Source organism: Polistes dominula, unplaced genomic scaffold, assembly GCF_049000335.1.
Source record: "Polistes dominula isolate Pdom_NZ unplaced genomic scaffold, Pdom_raw_medaka contig_79, whole genome shotgun sequence".
NCBI classification, from domain to species: domain Eukaryota; kingdom Metazoa; phylum Arthropoda; class Insecta; order Hymenoptera; family Vespidae; genus Polistes; species Polistes dominula.
The window spans coordinates 153,822-175,174 of record NW_028300916.1 but is presented as its reverse complement, the minus strand read 5'-3'; the positions used below and the strand labels follow the sequence as shown (position 1 = coordinate 175,174).

At 30.8% G+C, this 21,353-nt stretch overlaps 2 protein-coding genes across 5 annotated transcripts in view; one reads left to right on the top strand and one right to left on the bottom strand.

Annotated features, from left to right (window-relative positions):
* Positions 1-21,353, bottom strand: part of LOC107074338 (Regulator of cullins 2) — a 28,358-nt gene that overhangs the window by 6,371 nt on the left and 634 nt on the right. The window lies entirely within an intron of this gene.
* Positions 1,895-20,999, top strand: Tret1 (trehalose transporter 1). 4 transcript variants are annotated; one of them, XM_015335686.2, is made up of 8 exons: positions 1,895-2,899; positions 6,257-6,296; positions 11,714-12,211; positions 15,783-15,911; positions 17,402-17,525; positions 18,147-18,320; positions 18,405-18,781; positions 18,890-20,999. In XM_015335686.2, the coding sequence occupies exons 2-8, from the start codon at positions 6,264-6,266 to the stop codon at positions 19,469-19,471; spliced, it is 1,917 nt and encodes a 638-aa protein (XP_015191172.1). In that variant the 5' UTR covers positions 1,895-2,899; positions 6,257-6,263; the 3' UTR covers positions 19,472-20,999. The 4 variants fall into 4 exon arrangements, with proteins under 4 accessions (XP_015191172.1, XP_015191170.1, XP_015191171.1 ...); XM_015335684.2 differs by having other exon boundaries at positions 6,204-6,296; XM_015335685.2 differs by lacking the exon at positions 6,257-6,296.

Genomic DNA, 21,353 nt, shown 5'->3' with positions numbered 1-21,353 from the left:
ATACAAAATTTCATTGAAATGCAGAGAATGCAAGCTCGACAAAAGATTCGAGTACCCTTTGAAGGGATTATAGGTGATTCAGTATGCGTGAGCTTGTGTATACGACACGGAAAGGTGCACTTACTAACACACACACATACACACACATACACCAAGGTTCGATGGGGAAGGCAAGTTTGTAGTGGAGAAAGATACGGAAGAAAGAAGAAGCGGTAATAAGACTTCCAGGAGAAAGAGAAATGCCAAGAGGCGGCGTACGTGCGAATAGGCGTGTGTGCAGAAATTCTCTATGTGTATGTATGTTTGTGTGTTAGAGAGAAAAAGAAAAATGAAGAAAAAGGATGGAGAAAGAGAAAGACAAGTCTGACGACTGTATACGGACGAGTGTGTTGCCGAACGAGGTCGAACGACTCGAACCTTCTATGGGAGATCCGAGGAATTGCTGCTACACTATCGTCACACCGTTCAAATGCTTTGATTTGCTTGTCTCTTCTCATAATCGCGCGATACGCTTTTCGGCTAATATATACATATATACCTGTTCACATATTCTATAACGATTAACACGACTTTTATTCTTTTCTCTTTTTTTCTCTTTTTTTTAATCGAGTCATTAAAACTAACTAAAATGATTGATTTCACTTTTGGAATTTTCACCCATTATTTAGATTTGTCTTTCTTTTTCATTTAACAAAGATTATTTTATTAACGTCGAATAATAAATTATATGAATTATATGAATTACATGTCGGTGTATTGTAACTTCATCAATTTTTCTTCCTTCTACATTGAGTTTTGCGATGTTAATCGATATGCCGAATGAACGGCTATATATGTATATTAAATTAATTAATTTTAAGCTTATCTTTGATGTATCGCTGGAATAATTGTCTCCGTTATCATTTCGATACAAAATCCTAAATTATCGTCGACGAAAATTTCCAATTTTGTAATTTTGTTGACTTCGATGACAGACTTTGAATTTGATAAAGTTTTCCTATTTGAGAAGTAAAAAAAAAGACAAAAAATATATGAATGAACATAGGATGATTTATCAAGGAAAAAAAATCAAAAAAAGAAAGAACAAGACTTCATTCATTTATCCTTATTTAATGATAGAAGTTTCTAGTAAAGCTGTATATGTGTGAGAGGTAAAAAAAAAAAAAGGTCTCATGTAATATATCTTTATAGATAAATAGATATAGAGTTGCATCACGATTAGATAAAACAACCGTAGCACGCGATCATATAATACTCTTTTCTTTTTTTTCATTCGTATCTACTTCTTCCTTTTCTTGCGAGCGAAGGGCACATTTCTTTACAGTCACGTCTAGACTAGAAAATAGTCAGCCGAATACATTGAAATTCCAATAGAATGAGGAGAGGGGATGAAAGGAACATAAAGAAGGACGAGAAAAAGGGCAGGAAAAAGGGCAGGAAAAAGGACAGGAATTTGAGTATCATGCGCATACCCACGTAAAATCGTTTACCCGTTAAATACAAAATTTGTATATATAAGAAACCCGTAATATTTAACGACGAATGATCATATAAATAATAGAAATTAGTGATGTAACTTTTTTGTAAATAGTAACCGTTTGAATAATTGACAAATTTACTGGATAGAATAATTTGATCGGGGATCAAACGTTACTTATAAATGTTGCATATGTATATATGTATGTTTGCAATATTTGTAAGAAGATCTAATCGACACAAGACGACGGTTTCCAATCCACGGGTAATTGACGACGCGATTCACCGACTACGTCGGGTCGCCGTCTGGCTTGGTTCTATCCCCACTGCGCTTGGTCAGGAACGCGCCCCGAGAAAAGAAGTGGGCGGTGCTTGCGTCCGCAACGGCGTCTGTATAAAAGAGACAAACCCCCCGATCTGATTAGCAAACCTTCCAAAAAGCCACGAGTATTAACACGTGCATCTCTCTCTACGCGTATATCATTTCACCATCGATAGATACTACCTTGACCACAAGTACGACACCATATATATTCGATTAATCATAAATGCTCATTTATGAGAATTTCAATAAATAAATTAATCCTAAAGACGGTGAAAAATAAAAGAAAAATTGAAGAAGAAAAGCAAGAGAACGCAGCTGCTCGCAAAAGGTGAAATATAGAGGAAGGAAGAGTGGTGGTGGTTCTAGTGGTGCTGGTGGTGGTGGTAAAAAGAGCTAGCTACCACTGTATACGAGCTACAAGGAGTCATTTAGACTTTAGACGTTCCTGAAATCGCGTTACAAGGGTTGAACGGTGCTATACCAATTAAACTTGACAACCATTTCAATATAATTAAGAAGAAAGTGGACACTTTGATAGAAAGACATCAAACAGCTGCTACCGCTACAGGGATAGTAGTTACAATAAATGATTATTTTCTGTTGTCATAACAGAGCCACGTGTGTTGAATAAAACGCGCACGCTCTGTTTTGCCAAGGTTTGGAACCAAAGAGAGAGAGAGAGAGAGAGAGAGAGGGAGAGAGAGAGAATAAAATAATCGACGGAAGTAGTTATATCCTGGGCCGACAGAGGCATCCTGACAGTTTCTGCGCACGTACTACCCCAATCCCTACTTATATTTACTTGTACGTGTAGCACCTGCTATTTGACAGGATATATATCAAGAAAAAAAGGTGTTTAACGAATATTTTCAAGAAGAAAAAGAACAAAATAGAAGACAACTATCAACGACGTTTACCGGTACTTAGGCTTGATTGTAGGCCACAACAGCGGTGCAAAAGTACCAGGCAACAGATTGATATTTGAAAAAGAAAGAACCGGCATTACAAAGCAGGACACACACGATGCCGTCTAATACGCAAAGGAGACAGATCATGCAACCATGGCCCCTGTGCCTAGTGCCCTTCGCAAAAACGAAGGTAAGCCCTACGATATGTCCTTTCTATTTTTATTTCTATTTTCATTTCTATTTTTATTTCTATTTTTTTCTTCTATTTGTTTTTTCTTTTGACATTTTTCCATTTCATTTTGTTAATCCACAATGCTTCACTTCTTATGTTCATCCCTTGCAATTATTCATTGAAAATTTCATATTTATTTGATTTATATTGTATTTTCGGTATTATATGCAACACTCCCGGCATTTGTCTCCTTTTGCTCCTTCTTCCTTTATCCTTGATCTGTTGACGGCTGGCGCTAGCGCTCCTTCTTCGTTCCTCGTTTCTCTTTTTTTTCTTTCTCTCTCTAAACCTCTGGAAAGTTCCACGATACTCGGCCACTGACACATCGACGCGACGCGACGCAACATAGACGCAACCAACGGTGGTGGTTTCATGTTCATACAGCATCCTCCAAAATGTGCATCCTTTCATTTCTATTACGAATTTATCCGTTCCTTAATTACCATTTTCTACTTTGAAAAACCTTCATGCTGGTTCTTATTCTTATCTTACTTTCATTGGTTTCGCCTTTTTTTTGTTTTTTAACAAACAAACAATATTAGAAGTCTAATATTACCTTTTTGTAATTACATGATAATAGTGTAGTGTCATATACGAGTTATCTTTATCCACGACTTTTCGTATTATCGTCGATAAGAACGTCGAAGAAATATGATTAAAAACTCAAACGCAATGACTCGTTGATATGTTTCCTCTCTCTCTACGTTTTCTATCGTACGGCTAATTTATCGTAAATTCTATTTTTACGAATACATCAAAGAAACACGCGATTCTGAAACGAATTAAGCCGAACTATCCCGAGCGTTTGTTATACAACCCGTGACGCACATTCTACTAACTAAATTTCATTTTTACCTTTCACGAAGAATTTATTTTCTTTTTTTTTCTCTCTCTCTTTTGTTTATCACTTGTTAAAATTCGCGATACGGCATGTTTGATATTATGCATTCTCGTGTATTTTATCTGTATTTTGGACGTGTATTTTGGACGTGTATTTTGTTCTTCCTATTTTTTTATTCATTCCCGTTATTTTTCAATAACTCTCTCAAGCTTATTTCACACAGAGCATATATATTATAGGAATAGATAAATACGCGATGTTTGACTACGTATGCGCATGAGAAATATCGATTATTTTCGATAGATATAAATTATGCGCATGCGCGCACTAGAACGAAAAGCCCGCTCTATTTGTTCTCGCGCCGACAAAGACCTTCCAACTTCTATCTCTTTCCCTCTTTTTTCATTTTTTTTTCCACTTTTTCTCCTTCCAATGACCTCTAGCGGCATTTTCAAAACTAACAAGAGCGCGTTAAAACCCCGCGAAAATTTGACCACGTAGAAATGTTGTTCTTCCGTTTTCTTATCGTTTTCTTATCGTTTTCTTATCTTTCTCTTCTTTTCTTCCTTCTATTTCTTCTTATAATATACTCGTATTTGTAATTATCATATTTTCTAGTTACGTTGACTTAACACAAAATTCGTTTCGTTTGTATATACAATTTTTCCAAGATCGTAATAATCTTTCTTTGATTAGCAGGTGGTTTAGCAGGTGTATGGGAAAAAGAAGATAATATTGTATGAAATTTGTTCGAAAAAAAAAAAAAGAAAAGAAAAGAAATTCATCGAATCAGTTCCGTACTTTGTTGTCTTTTGATCCTGTATTTTGTCGATTTTTCTATTGTTGTTGAAAAAACAAACTTCTTTTTTGATAGTTCAATTAATTCGGCTTACATGTATAACTACGATTTATAGAAAATGTAAGAAATATTATAATCTTAATTTAAAAAGAACAAAAATATCAAATGTTTACAGGTGAATTACAGCAAACGTCCTTTAATCGTAAATGTGTCAATAATTCAATTTCGAAGTTTGAATAATCCTTACAGGAGACTGTCTGCGGCAGACTCGTCGTCGTTCGCAAAATCATTATGTTTCATTATTTTTTCATTTTGTTTTCCTTTAAAAAAAAAAAAAGAAAAAAAAATAAGTCAACACATACATACATGTAACACAAAAGAAAAATGCAATAAACATTGTTGTGTGACTGTTATCCATTAGCTTTATCGATATATCTTCTTCGGACCTATTTCCACTTATTTTATGTCTACTACTATTTTTATTTAATTTTTCTCTAACAACGGTAGGTAGTTGACAAAAAAAAAAAAAAAAAAAAAAAAAAAAAAAAAACCAGAATGAAATTGACGAATTCGAAAGCACCAATCATTATCATCATCTATCGCATTAATATTTTCATTAATTATAAATCTATTTGCTTTCTTTTAATCTGTTCAAAGTGATCGTTTTTTCAAGCTTCATACGCTTATTTTTGTATTTATGTACCTTATATCGATTTACGATTAGCATATCTTGATAGATCACGTTATTGTCAAATCGTTTTTCTTATCTCTTATAATGTATATTTCCTTATCACGTATTACAAGAAAATTCATTAACGAAGATATTTTGTTCTTCTTATTGTTAGATTAAATCACAAGTACACTGTGATTGTGTTATCATTATAGATCATTGCAATGTCGCATTGTGTTTTAAAAGCTGGTTGCATGCATTCACGCGCTTGTACGATGGGTTGCCTAGCGTTAAGGCGGGGAAAATGGACATATTAATCGTTCATATTTTACTTTGAACGTTTTCAAAATTCAGAATTAAGCACAAACATTTCTAGCTAGATCTGCACTATACCGGTTTGGAAAGAAAAGAAAAATAGGGGGAACAGGGAAAAGAACAGAAAAGCGATGTACAATAGGTTAAGAAGTTATCTGATCTTTTTTCTTTTTCTTTTTCCTTTTAAACACGTTGTTTCCCCGAGAATGAAACTTATCGTTGAATACATACACTCTTAGACGAGTTATTATGCTTCTTCAACATAATAAATCAAAGACCGGTGGTGCATTGGTAGACATATTGTTCGTTTCGTTAAAGATTGAGTATACAAACAAAACGGGTATTAAGTCTTTTTGTTTGATGATTAGTCAACTAACGAGGGATCATAAATGGCTGCAATTTTCGATATTCCAAATACATAGAGTAAGAAGAGAACAGGAGACTAAGTAGCGTTTGTAGATATTCGACTTGTGTGAAATTTTCAAACGCAATCTTTATCAGTTAGATCGCGACAACTGTTAGACACAGATAGGATTTTTCGTCTATATCCTGAAAATCATTTCAATCATCTTAACGACAAATAACGACAATATTAGAATAATTAGAAAAAAGAAAAAACAATTATACTCTCTCGAAGATGAAGTCAGTGCAACCAACTCATGACTACGTTGTTGACTGTCATGGACGCAGCGCTAAAATGCTTCAAGGGCCACAAGCATCTACGTCGCTGGTACGTCACTAATGTTGCTCTAATGTCTAAATCAAATTTAGCCCGCTTCTTAAACGCATACTGATCATTCGACTAGTTCATTGTTCTGCTGTCATAATAATATCAATAATAATATAAAAAAGGCAACATTTCATTTATCGTTGAAAACATTCAAAAGATCAAACTTATTTATCAAGAAAATTCCTCTCTTTCTCTATCTATGATCAAAATATAACTATTGTAGAACCATTTTAGAACCATTTTAGAACCATTTTAGAACAATCGTAGTCTTGTCGTGCTTTTCCTTTTTTCAAATGATTTAGCTCGATGGAACCTTGGCTTGTTAAGAAAAAACCAATTATATCATCATCATCATCATCGTCGTCGTCATCGTCATCTATCGTCACTTGCCTTGCTACGAAACAACACGCGAGATGTCGTGTCAACAATTTTTTGTTACATTCATTACAAATTCCTGACAAATTCCGTTTCTACGGAAGGGAAGAAAAAAGACAAAATTGCACTCGGAGTATGTCGAGTTTGATAATAAGCTTGCATGCTTACAAAATTCAAACTAATTAGAATGAAATCGCTAAATTACAAATTGTATGCATCGATAGTAGTTCGTCGTATTCCTGCATGCCAATAATTTTCTTTCTCTTTTTTTTTTATTTTTTTTTTATTTAAGGGGGTATTCTGGTCTAGAAATTTGACAAAATCGATTTTTTTTTTATATTTTCAAAGTTTAACCTTTTAAGAATGTGTCCTCAAGAGGATTTTTCAAAATTCAATTTATTTTCGGAGATATAGCTGTTTTAGTGACGCGGCATTCTATATCCAACCCTTATTACACGAAACTTTGAACGCGTTTTTCTCGAAACTGTTTTCTTTTTTCACAAATGTCAAGATATCTCAAGTTCTACTAAACCGATTTGCTTGAAATTTGGTGACAGTCTTCTCTATGCATTACTCTATCGTGCAAATTAAAATCTTACAAAATTTTCAATTTTTACTATTTTTAAAAAATTTGGAAAAGTAAAAAAAGTGGTAAAAATAATGTATTTTTTTTTCAAACAACTGTAATTTAGCCAAAAAAAAACAAACTTTTTTCAATTCTTTTAGTTCGAACGATAGCGGCACTATTCTAAATTAATAATCCGTTTTAATTTTTTATTTCGAATTATCAGAAGAGCTGCAATCTTGATATTTGTCGCCCGCTGTTTATTTGGGACCCCCACTTCATCAGCCTATATCTTTTTCAAAATTGAATTTTTTCACTATTTTTTTTTTTCATGTATTCTCGAAATATTAATGAATATCTTGTAACATTATAGATAGTAAAAATATTATTTGTCTTTTTGTTATTACACTTGAAAAAGTACCTAAAATTCATGCCTCTAGATCAGAATACCCCCTTAAGAATATTACCACAGTAGCACGTTTAAAATTAATTCATATTTGATAATCTCAATCCGTCTACATTTTTTAATAACACTTGTATGTACATAATTGTAACATACGTAAATACATATGTGTTGATATATACGTCGCGAATTATAATTGGACGTTTTATTTCTATCAACCATTTGCTCAAATTTGTTTCAGATATTTTCGATATTCTGATTCTATATTTAGAAATATAAGTAAATATAAATTAATTAAAGTTTAAACACGCACGTAAATCAAACATAAATCAAATATAAATCATTTCAATGTAACGTCATTTCTTGTCAAAAGTTCTTTATCCAAATAAATTGAAATACTTTTCAACTCTGTAGAATTGAATTATTCTTTTCGGGTGTTTCGAATTATATAAATATTTCTAAAAGTTTATATTAAATTAGTAAGATTATACTCTTAGGCTTAAAAATAAATGAGAGAAATAAAAAAAATATGCTGAATGAACGATTTATCTATGAACATAGATAAAACCTTCAGCTTTTGATAAAACAAAGATATCAAATTTAGAAAGAGATAGAGAGAGAGAGAGAGAGGGAAATATCATATTAGCATAAAGTATCATGCCACCACGTAGCACGTGGTTATGTGCGTGGTAATGTGCTTGGTTAACGCGTGCCAAAGAACATGAAACATGAAGAGTTAAAACCGTTACAAGATCGTTTTCAGGGGCTTACAGTCGTCTGCTGCCTTTTCATTTGTATAATGAACACTCAGAAAAGATCTATCATAAATCTAATGACAAAGATAGGAAAACTATGAATCTTGTTTATTTCTTTAACGTAAAACTCCAATTATAGACTATTCTATAATGAATCGTTAATGGACTAAGAACAGGGTAGCTGGTAATCTGATTTATTACAACACTTTTCTGCGTGATTCTCACTACAGTGTAATATAATTAATTACTTGTTTTTTCTCCTTTTTTCTCTTTTTTCTCTTTTTTCTCTTTTTTCTCTTTTTTCTCTTTTTTCTTACATAATAACGGACGTTATTGTTCGTTAAGAAATATTTAAATAAATATATATATCAATTATATATCGCGACATGAAAGTAGTTGTATTATTTACAGATTTTATAACCAAGATAAGCACAGATATTACCTTGACTCTTTAACTTGTCTAACAAGTTTGGTATTTATTTAGAAAGTCTCCTATGAAATATAGTATTATAAATACATTAATACTATTAATGCTAGTATATTTTCCCCCATTCAAACATTACTTTGTCATAAGACATTAATATATATATAATTGCATTTATAAGAAAAAATTGGTCATTTTTTTTGCAAATTCCTACTACTGTAGAATAAAAATAAAGACAACGCAAACACATGAAGGTTTTGATATTAATAATAACTGGTATAGATCTGACGCAATATTTGTCAATGTTTAGTTTGAAATGACGATGTAATAAGTAATCAATTATCCATTGATTATCACCCCATTAATTCGACCTTCGAACGAAAATTTGGATGCATTCTACGATAAAAGACGTAATTTATCCAAAAATTTAATATTTATCGCGTCTACTGTTTCAATCAATTTCTAGACAGACAGACACATAATTAATATGCAAAAATGAAACGACGACGCTATTTAGATAACACTACTACTACTACCATCACCATCATCACCATTGACATCAAAGATTGATATAGCTATTATTACTGAAAAGAGCAATCAAGGTGGTAGCTCAAGCTTCACGACAAATGATCAAACATAAGAAATCGTCTCTCCTTCTTTAATTAGTTACATCGTACTTACGCGTGTACGATAATCAACAAAATATGAATAAACATAAGATCGATGAGTATATTTTTACGTGATATATTATCGGAACGATTAATTTCTTTTTGTACATTCACATTTTCGAATCACTGCGTGGTATAAAGACGCGTCTTTATACTTTTTCAATATATTATTTTATGAATATTAAGATGGCAAATAAAAATGTATTTCGAATCATTGCGCACAGATGTTTACATGTATGTAGTTTTTCTTTTTATCTGCTATGCGAATGTTTCAAAATGTAAACACCAAATAAAAAAGACACTTCATTTGAAATAATTCTATAAAATCATTTAATGAACTATTCGTTAGACAATTATATGATTGAATCTTTATATTATCATTTCAAATGCAACCGTGAATCATTGAATAAATATTTCCAATGGATAGAAATATTTTTATCTCATTTGTCGCTTTCAATTAATTTTGAAGCAGTAGGAAAAGCGAGAACAAAAAATTATATAAATTTCACGACGATAAAATAGCGTTTAATGATGTCAATTATTATTACAAATGATAATTATAATAAATAATTTATGCGACATAGTTTTGAAATAAACGATTAGGTTTATATAAGAAAGATTATTTTTTCCTTTTTTTGTCTTTTTCTTTCTTCGTCTATGCAATAGACGTTTATTTGATCATAAACGTTCTATAAATATATCATACAAGAATGAAATTATCATCTTTCCAAAATAAAAGAAGAAAAAAAAGACTCGTTATTGTCGTAATACATAGTATATTTGATAGCTTCGAATGAGTAAAAAATGGGCCGATATAAAAGAGCAGCCATATTGACATCTATATCTTATTACTTTCAAGAAATCTACCAAGAAATAAACACAATTATGGCAATGTGTTATCCACGTGATCACTTTGCTCCTCTCAGCGTGATTAAGTCTCTGTAACCTAATTTCTTTTTTTTTTTTCATTTTTTTCTTTTTTCTTTTTTTTTTCTTTGGGGGTAACGGATAAAAAGATTTTTTTCACAAATTTTGTTATATTCAAATGTTATTTGAAAATATCACTTATTGTTAGTTTTCTTTTCAAGTTTATTCTTCAAAGTTTAAGGGAATATTAAAAGGGTGAAGAAGAATTTTCATAAATTAATTTTCATAAATTAATAGCCCATATAGACCGTTTCGTATAAGAAACCGAAAATACGAGAACAAACAATTTGCGAAAGTATAAGATTCAAAGTTTAGGTACAAAGTTCATTGAAAGGTTATCAATAGCCGGGCTAAAAGTCATCTAATATCAAAAAGTAAGCATTTATTCTTTGCTTATTTGCTTTCGTCATTGCTTGTTAGTAGTTGATAGTGGACATGAATCTTTGCCCCCCACTTTGTTTTTATTTATTTTTCTTTCTTTTTCTATTTCATTTTGTATCTTTTTTCCCTCCTTTACAATAGAATTCTTGATAAAGCTGTAGTATATAAATACCGAAACATTGACCATCCAACCCCTCAGTGTAAGTCATTCTTTCTTCAAAGTTCCCTCGTCGTGTAATAAAAACGAATATCTAACGATTTAATACAAAATTCATTAGTACAAAAACAGTGAACCATTAAAAGAGAAAAAAAGGTTTTATTGAAAAGTGTTTTGAAATCTCTCGTTAGAAAGGTACACAAAGGTAAATACTTCATCATATGATTCCTTATTGTTAAATTATTGTCAAGTATTATGTTTAGATTTTAGTGCAAAAGTTGTTAATCATTCAAAAAGACAAAAAATACAAAGAAAAATCTTTTAAACAATCTTCTATTTAGGGTAGTGTCGTAAAAGAAGTGTATATAAAAGAAGGGCATGTTTTCATTGATTGTCACGTTGTCATTAGACATTATTATTATTATTTTTTTTTTTTTTTTTTTTTTTATATATATATATAAATCTGTTTACATCATATAAACTTTTAATCGTGAGAGTTTATCACAAAATGAAGGAAAGAGTCCAAGTCCAGTAGCGTCCAGTTCGATCAATTTCTTCTAGTTCTTTCCAGCTTCAACTACATCGATAGTTCAAAATAATAATAATTCTTTCATTCAGAATAATTGACACACCTACAATTCTAGTAATCCTTGTAGATACTTTGGTTGTAAGGACAATAGTCCGCAAAAAGATCTATGGAAAGATCATTCGCATTTTAATCATTTTAATATTAATATAAAATTGTACTTTGATATATTTCAGGAGCGAAGTGTTTTACCAAATTATTATACGAGAGTCCCGTCTATCGCAAGATCTTCAACAACAAGTTCAGGGATAACATTAGATTGTGCTTCGAACGCAACCCTCGCAACAAACGCAAGCCCTTTCAACAGCCAAACAGCCCTTCTTGTGGAGAAGAAAAAATCGCCGTCGTCGCCGAGCGGTAGCAACAGCGTATCGAGCAATCATTATTACGTTGAAAATCTAAGAAACAATCATCAACTTTTTAACAATCAACAATCGCAAAAAAGTCTTACTGGTTCAAGGATTTATGATCCTTTAGACAAGGGTCTCGACGTTGATTACAAACAATTAGATCCGTTGATAGCCAAAGATCTTCACCAGCCTAAGATAGGAGGACTAATGAATATCAATCAGGAAGAGAAGGATAAAGATGCGACGACACAGGAAGTCGAACGTTTACCCCCGTCACAATTTCAAAAGGATCAAGATTTATCACCGAAACGATTTATCAGACAGGTAAGATTTCCTTATTATAAAAACTAATTAATTGTAATATCAAGTAAATAAATATCTATATATACTGATCATTTATCATGCAAAAAAATACTGACCAAATGAATAGAACTGTTAACTCTTTGCGGCATAGAATTTCAAATAATAAAATAGCCCTATGTTTCATAGAAATTTGATTACGTTTTAAATGAAACTAAATTGGTATATTTTTTATTAATAAAGATATTACATAATGTAAAAACATTTAAAAAAAAGAGTTAATAACCAATTGCTTTACGTAAATAAGACGAAATATAAACTTATGAGCATGTGTGTAGCTATTGCAATAATATTTCGAGGTGGGACTAAAAATGTCCCACCGTGCATTACGGTGTATCAAAAAGGCGGGACACTTTTAATTCCACCGTGCCCCAAAGAGTTAATGTTGTTTCAATTTTTCATTATTCTAATAATGTGATGTTCTTTTTTCTTTTGTTTTTAAATATTTTTTTATCATGAAAAAAAGAAATAATAATATTTATGATTAGTCATACTATTACTTCGATTAGCTAATGTTCCTTCAGATGATAACAAACGTGTAAGTTTAACCTCGTCTAAAAAAAAAAAAAAATAATAAAATTATCAAAAGGATGAATAAAATTGAACGTTTTCTTTAAAAAGGAAAAAATAAATAAAAGCCCCTAATAATATATTTACTTGATATTACTTAAGAATTTGTTCGTTATAAAGTGAATAAAAAGTGAAAAAAATCAAACTATTAAGTTTTATAATAGGATTTTATTTAATGAAGATAAAGCTTTCTCGTTAGAAGAAACTTTCGCATAAAGTATCTTTTTATGTATATCATATTTTTACCATATACACGAATTTCAATTTTGAGAAATATTATAAATTCATTTTTTGTTGTTGTTAAAGATATAACGATATATAACTAAGGAGAAAATACGTGTGTATTTAAAATTAAAATATTGATAACGGTTTACTGATTAATGTACTATTAACCTTTCTGCGCCGGTGCACTTATGAATTAATGTCTTTGGTGCTGACGTATATTAAACGCTTATGAATTATGATGCTTGATATGATATTCGTATTTGATCGTCAATATTTCGATGACGTATATGTATACATGTGTTCTTCGTATCTCGTTGCGAGATGAGTGGCTCTCTCTCTCTCTCTCTCTCTCTCTCTCTCTCTCTCTCTCTCTCTCTCTCTCAAACAGTATTGAACAAAATTATTTCTAATTATTAAAGCTATGTAATCTCTTAAAGATTTATGATATACACAAATTTTAAACTCTCAATAAGTAAATAAAACAAAACGTACTTTTTTAAGATTTAGACAAACATTGTAAGCCATACGATATTTTTCTTCAGCGCTGTTCGAAGTAAAAATATTACAAATGTTGGCATTTTTTTCTATTAATTTTCATTCTATATATAACTGAGCAAACATAAAAAGGCAAAATTATAGAAAATTAGAAAGATACATAGATAGTTTGATAGGAATTAAATACGAAGAGGAAAATCAAATAAGATGAAGTAGTACGAACGTTAACGTGGTCCGCCAATGAATGATACATACCCGCGTATCGTTACGTCTCTAAAGAGTCAGGAATTTCCTACTTATTTCCTAATGCTTATTCGATATAAAAAAAAAAAAAAAAGAAAAGAAAATAATAAAAACATTTGCAAATTGTACCAAGAACGTAATCGTTTCCATAATTTTCGCGGCATGTTTGTTGTCTTTGAAATAATATCCCATTAATCCTTTAGCGATCTTGTACTATTCAACGTTAAAGTTTCAAGGATGGTCGCAATCCTTGATCCATTTTTTCATTTACTTATTCAACTTCTTGCATAGATAGACCGACACACGAGGTTGTTGCAAACACTAAAGTTCATAGAACAATACTTACGAACTTACGAGATAAACAATTAATAAATAAATAAACAAACTATCTTTCTTTTTTTCTTTTTCTTATCATCATTTCTTTCGTATTCTATCTAACGTATGACGGATAATAAAAGTGTGCTATTAAATAGAAAGAACGATAAAATAATTATAAAAAAAGAAGAAAAAAGAAGTGTGAACATGTTTTTAACATTCATCTATTTTAATCACTTAATTAGAATTATTCCGTTAGTGTACTTTTGCACACTTGTTATATGTCTATTCTTGTAATAACTAGATGATACAATGAAAATTTGAAAAAAAAAAAAAAAAAAAGAAGAAGCACTGTCTCGTCGTTCGTAATACCACCTCGTGTTGTTACCGCTGCTGACCTTGCTTCAACAATATGATGATGATAATTTTCAAGATGTCTTTTTTCAATATGCCATGCACATGTCAAATCAGTAATCGTTTCTTTTTTTACTTAAAAAATCGACAACGATTGAACGAATCAATTGATAAAAAAAAGTGATAATAAATCTTATAGATAATTTCGTGTATCGTATCGCGATTTAACAAAATCCGAATAGAAATGATTTTATTAAATAATTATGTAACAGTGATCGGTAGAAACAGGACGGACGGTATAAAAATTGAAAGCGAAAGTAATCAAATTCGAAGGAAATAACCTTATCCTTGTTTTCGAAATAATATAATCATTGAATTATTCCACGTAAAAAACTAGTTAACTTACTTATTTGCGTATATGAAAGTTAGTGGCTGTCGGTAAAATTGAATTGAAAGAATGACTACTATTACAGCTATATTGCTATAAATAAATGTCAAAAGAAGAAGAAGAAAAAAATGATGATGATCCTATACACGTTAAAGGACGATTCAAATGAAAGTGATTGTATAAATCGTGAATCGAGTTAATTTTAACAAATATATACTTATACTTACGTCTAACTTGTTAAACATCGCGAACGGAACGCGACAGACCTTGCAGTGACTTATTGTAAAAGAGAAGGGATGAGTTGCCCCCCCATGAGAGCATTTTGCCTCTATATAAACGAGGAGAACCACCCGGCGATCCATGAGTGTCAATAGCTTATATTATACCGTTGACACATAGTAGTAGTAACTTGATTTTTTTCCATCACCGACAAACTTTAACAAATTTTCATTTCGTTTCAAGTGTCTTCATTTTTAACTTTTCTTTTCTTTTCAATATTATTATTATTATTATTATTATTATTATTACTATTACTATTATTACAATTGTAAATAAGAAAATACGAGTGTAATTTTTTTACAAATCGACTTATTGTCATTTTTCGATTGAAAAACTGGAAGAGAAATTGAATAACCGTAATCATGAAAATTTTAATGCGAGCAGATACTCATATCAATATAGAAGTGCCGGGAAACAAACCAGCGCCTAAGGCATGTTTTACTCAGGTACGAGACAATAGGAAATGAATGATGATTATAATCCTCAGTTATATACACGAGAATTGTTACAAGTTACAAACTATTATGAACAATTTACTTTCTAATGTGTTTCTTGGTGTTTTGTTTGTGTCTGTGTGTGCGTGTGCGTGTGCGTGTGCGTGTCGATGTATAAAATAAAATACATACAATGTGTCAAATAAATATTATTTCATTTGTGTTTTTAAAGGTATTGGCAGCCTTAACACTTTCATTGGGTTCCCTCGTTGTGGGTTTTGCCTCTTCCTATACGTCGCCAGCCCTTGTTTCTATGCAAAGCAATGCAACTGATACAAACTTTGAAGTTACCAAACAAATGGTGAGTACTTTTCTTTTTACAATTATCAACAATCTATCTCAATACGTACGTATTATAATATATACATTGAACGATCATTTAATTATTCTTTTATATCACTTGATATAAAAAAGAAAAACATTTCTAAACGTACGTGCTGCGATAAAGACTTTTTTAATAACATATATTTCTTTGAAATGTAACTTGCATTAAGCATTATCCTACTTTCGTAAACGTCCAACACTCCAAGGTTGTCGAATAGCATTCGTACCACTGGCACGAATGTTTTAGTGTATTTCCCTGATTACAACATTTTTTTTTTTTTTTTTAACGATAATATACTAATAATGGATCTTGGAAAATAACTTGAACGAAAATCTGAAATTAATATGACTATAAATATATGATAATAAATTGAAAAAGAAAAAAAAGAAAAAAAGAAAAAAGAAAAAAAGAAAAAAAAGAAAAAAGAAAAAATTAATGTAATTAAATTCGTAAATTTTCTCTTAATAAAATGAAAACTATACTATTTGCTAATTTGTTTAAGTGTTGTAAGCAACACTTGCGTTTACTGATACGGAATTGATCGATTTATACCTAAGCAATCTATTTGAAAGGAAACGCGTGTGGTGCAATCGGGAATCATTCTAAATTCGATACTGACGAATTACGATTACGAGCAATATATATCATCGATTATATTGGATTGACTGATTTATAATAAATAATACATTATCAAAGTATTTTGTTGGAGATATTACTTATTAGCAATATTACTTATTGGTCAACTCAATATATAGACGAATGATTTGTTACGCTTGGAGAACCTTATAGACAACTCCAAAAGGTATAATACGTATAATCTTCAATATTAGAAAGGTCAATAGATGATTAAAAATTTAACCTTAAGTGCGTCATTGGTGCGTGGTCAGGGGCGCGATGGCCTGATTACAATTCGATTGGTCGAACGAATGTTGAACCTTACTGATGTCCAACCGGATTGGTCAAATCGATGGACACGCCAAAGTCAATGATGATGACTATTTGCAATGAACAATGACACCGCGAGTTAACATTACAAATTGTATTTTGCGTATTCATTTGAACAATAAGAATTTGTTATAATAAATAATATCGAAATATCCAAATTTGCTTCAAAATCGTCGTGTGTTTCCTTTTTTAATTAAAAAAAAAAAAAAAGAAAAATAAAAAAAGAATTCAATTAAGAATGGCAATGACTCGTAATAAATAATTTCAAGGGATTGCTTCCTTGACCCCTCTTCTTCTTTCGGCTTCATTTAAATTCGAAGGACGATATAATGATTGAATCCTATACTCTTGGTCATCTCACGTGCGTACGTGACTATTTTATTTACATCGCACGAAAACAAATCTAACGCACAAACCATGACAAATACCATGACAAATACCATGACAAATACCATGACAAATATTTTGTCATTATCAAAAACGAATATAACTAATCAATATTTATTATTGATATTTTACAGGGTATGTGGATTGGATCGATCATGCCTCTGAGTGCACTTATCGGAGGTATAGCCGGTGGTCCATTCATTGAATATTTAGGAAGAAGAAATACTATTCTTGGAACTGCCGTGCCGTTCATCGTAGGTAATACAATATTTCCAATTGATTTTCTCTACTTTTTTTCTATTCTAAACCCGGAAATAATATATTATATTTATATTATTTTGACGAATTCATTTTCTCTGAAACAAGATGTTTAAAAAGAACAAACATTCGTCACATATATTATACGAGCACATATTTATATCAGCACACTGTCGCGGATAATTAAATCATTTCGTTCGATTTACGATTACAAAACATAGTCATTGTCGTATTACTTTTTTAATAATCTAGTTTACTTGATGAAATATTTCAATGAAAACTTAATTAGTTATTTATCTATAAACTCCGTGATAAAAACCTTGATACCTTCTCACGATTTGTCCCTTTTTATGCTCTTTATACTTAGGATTATTTGAAAAATGTGGCACTTTGATAAAACAAACATCGTATCGTGTAAAATTTGAAATAATGTAATTAATGTAAAGATTTGTTTTTCTTTCTAACTGTATCCATGTACAATAATGTAAATTGTATTTGTAAATGCGTTACGTCAATTATCGCGACATTTGTCACGTAATAACAACATTCAGTTTATTTCCACACTAAATATATTCAAGCATAATTAATATTCTATTTTCCTTTTTCTTTTTCTTTTGTCAGCTTGGGTTCTCATCGGTTTAGCTCAAAATATTCCTATGATACTTGCCGGACGTGCTATTTGCGGTTTTTGCGTAGGAATAACTACCCTATCACTTCCAGTTTATCTGGGTGAAACGATACAACCTGAAGTTCGTGGATCGTTAGGTTTATTGCCTACGGTCTTTGGTAACACCGGTAAGTTATTAACATTATCATGTTTTTTTTCTTCTGATTTCATTTTTTAATTGCAAAACTTATTTATTGGAATTGTTCTTTTAGGTATTCTAACGTGTTTCATAGCTGGCATGTATTTAAATTGGAGATATCTTGCGTTGCTCGGTAGTATTTTTCCAATACCATTCCTCATATTGATGTTTTTAATTCCCGAAACTCCAAGGTGGTACATCTCAAAGGGTAAAGCAAAACGCGCACGTAAATCTCTCCAATGGTTACGCGGTAAAGATGTTGATATTACCGAAGAATTGACAATGATCGAAGAATTACATGTAGAAAGCGAGAAAGATATGCAAAATGGATTATCAGAATTACTTAAACCGAGCCACATCAAACCCATTTTGATTTCATTGGGTCTGATGTTTTTCCAACAGATGTCTGGTATCAACGCTGTTATCTTTTACACCGTTCAAATCTTCAAGGTTCGTATCTAAATCGATCATATGTCCCTAGTATTATTATATTACTTGTTTTTTTTCCTAACAACTAATTTTCTTCTTTATTTCCGTTTTTTTTTTTTCTATACACAGGATGCCGGTAGCACAGTCGATGAAAATATCTCGACCATAATCGTTGGTATCGTCAACTTTTTATCAACTTTCATCGCTGCAGTGGTGATCGATAAACTTGGCAGAAAAATGCTTCTATATGCAAGTGGGATATCTATGTTCATAACACTTTTCACTCTTGGTTGCTACTTCTACGTCAAAATAAGTGACATTGACGTATCCAATTTCGGATGGATACCATTGCTGAGCATGATCATTTACGTGATCGGTTTCTCATTAGGATTTGGTCCAATCCCATGGTTAATGATGGGTGAAATTCTACCAGCAAGAATTCGTGGTACAGCAGCTAGTATCGCCACGGCCTTCAATTGGACGTGTACATTCGTAGTTACGAAAACTTATGAAGACTTCAAAGAATTAACCGGCGCACACGGAACATTCTGGTTCTTTGGTATCATTTGTGCGCTCGGTGTTATTTTCGTTTATATATGGGTACCAGAAACACGTGGTAGGTCGCTCGAAGAAATTGAAAAGAGATTCGCAGGACCAGTAAGAAGAATGAGCGCTGTAGCTAACTTGAAACCAACCCCAATGGGTGTCTAATTTTTTTTTTTTTTTTTAACTTTCTTATTCCTTTTATATTATCTATTATTATTATTATTATTATTCCTTTTTTTTAATGATGATCAATTTAGAATGAATATGCTATTGACAAACAACTATCGCGCAATAGCGATCAAAGCTTAAGCATGAGGTAAATGATCTTAGAATGATTCTTCTTGAGATGAAGCGTGATTGCTCTCTCTTTCTCCTTTTATATTTTCTCTTTTTCTATTTTTTCTCTCTCTTTCTCTCTCTCTCTCTCTCTCTCTCTATCTATCTATCTGTATGCATCTCCTCGCATTTTTATTTTTCTTGTAATTCTTCTGATAATTCCTTTTAATTAATTGTCGTTAATTAAATACGAGTAATCGAAGGAGGTAGCACTAAGTGTGCACGGCCTTCGACTTAAACATTTTTTTGTTAATCATTGTAAGATTAATTCATTATCTTAATTCCGACGATTTGTTCTCGTTACTAGGGAACATACTCGTTTTAAGAAAATGAGCAGTTTATTGTTTTCGAACAACTCGATTAGTTAGAAATTTGTAACATGAGTAAAAAGTGGCGTGAAAGAAATCTCCTGTTGACTAGATATATAGTATTTGTTTTTATTACTTTATAGTGTTGCAAGGTCTACCTCAAGATAGTTATTTTACAATTTATTTAAATATATTTAGAATAGAAATGTATTATAAATGATATACATAACAAAAGTATATCTATATTATGCATTCTATGCAAATGCACAAATAATAATTTGAAAATAAGTACTCATAGAAGGATTGTCTCAATGGACAAATTGTCTCATTTAATGGCAATAAATTCTCAAATCAAATCAATGTATCCTTATGGTGCTCCATTAATGCGAGTCACCAACATTGTACATAGCCGTTAGCTTATATAAGCAAACATATGTATATAAGAATTAAAATATCAAATAGAATTAAACAAATAGCAAATAAATAGCGAATAAATAGCACAAATATATATATATTATATAATATATAATTGATGATATAGTAAGACATAAATTGAAATAATAATTAAAATTAAACAAAAAAATGAATGCGAAACCGTTTGAAATAGATTATTATTGATCTTATTAAAATGGATATTTTAGAATAATTGCTATATCTTAATATAAATGACGATAAAGTCTATTATACATAATATCATGAGTTTGAATAGATTTCATCTTTATAAGATGATCAGGGTGCTTAATTTTTTAATTATTCCAATGTACATTTATAACAATGTGAGTCCTAATTAAAAAGAATCTCATTTGAGTTGAATACTATTGTACCTCACAATTATTTGCCATACGAACATTACGTAAAAAACTTTGTATTTTAGGAACAACAAAATGTTAAACTTGTTTAAATAACTATTACAAAATATGATTCCTTATTATCGTATAAATATTAACCGTAACAACAAGTAAATAAAATGATTTTTGATAATTTAATACTCATGTTAAGTTTGTACAAAATATTCAAACAAATAATAGATAATGAAAATTATTTCTTTACATATTTAATCTTTTCTATGACTTCCCTAAAACCCCACTATATAAAATAATTCCATCAATTCGTAAAATAGTATTTATGATTTTAATACTAAATATACCAATTAGGAAATTGTTGGTATCATTTTGTACAAGTAATACTGCTATTATAATAGTATTATAAATTTTCTGCTATATATGATCCGCTGTGTTAGAAATAGGTATAAATAAAGTAATATTAACATAATTTATCAAACACCACTCGAATCTATTTCTGTCAACAAGGTAAAAGCATAACGCTATATCATTTTTTATCAGAAAGCTTAATAATTATCCATCGACAGTACAAATACATGTATTTTTAAAATGTATTTTTTA

What these genes read in the sequence shown, in the direction of transcription:
- Tret1 (XM_015335684.2), top strand. Translation starts at nt 2,825, where the DNA reads ATGCCGTCTAATACGCAAAGGAGACAGATCATGCAACCATGGCCCCTG. An exon ending in TTGAAGTTACCAAACAAATG is followed by an intron (nt 15,912 to 17,401) that starts GTGAGTACTTTT and finishes GATATTTTACAG; the next exon opens with GGTATGTGGATTGGATCGAT. An exon ending in TACGGTCTTTGGTAACACCG is followed by an intron (nt 18,321 to 18,404) that starts GTAAGTTATTAA and finishes TTGTTCTTTTAG; the next exon opens with GTATTCTAACGTGTTTCATA.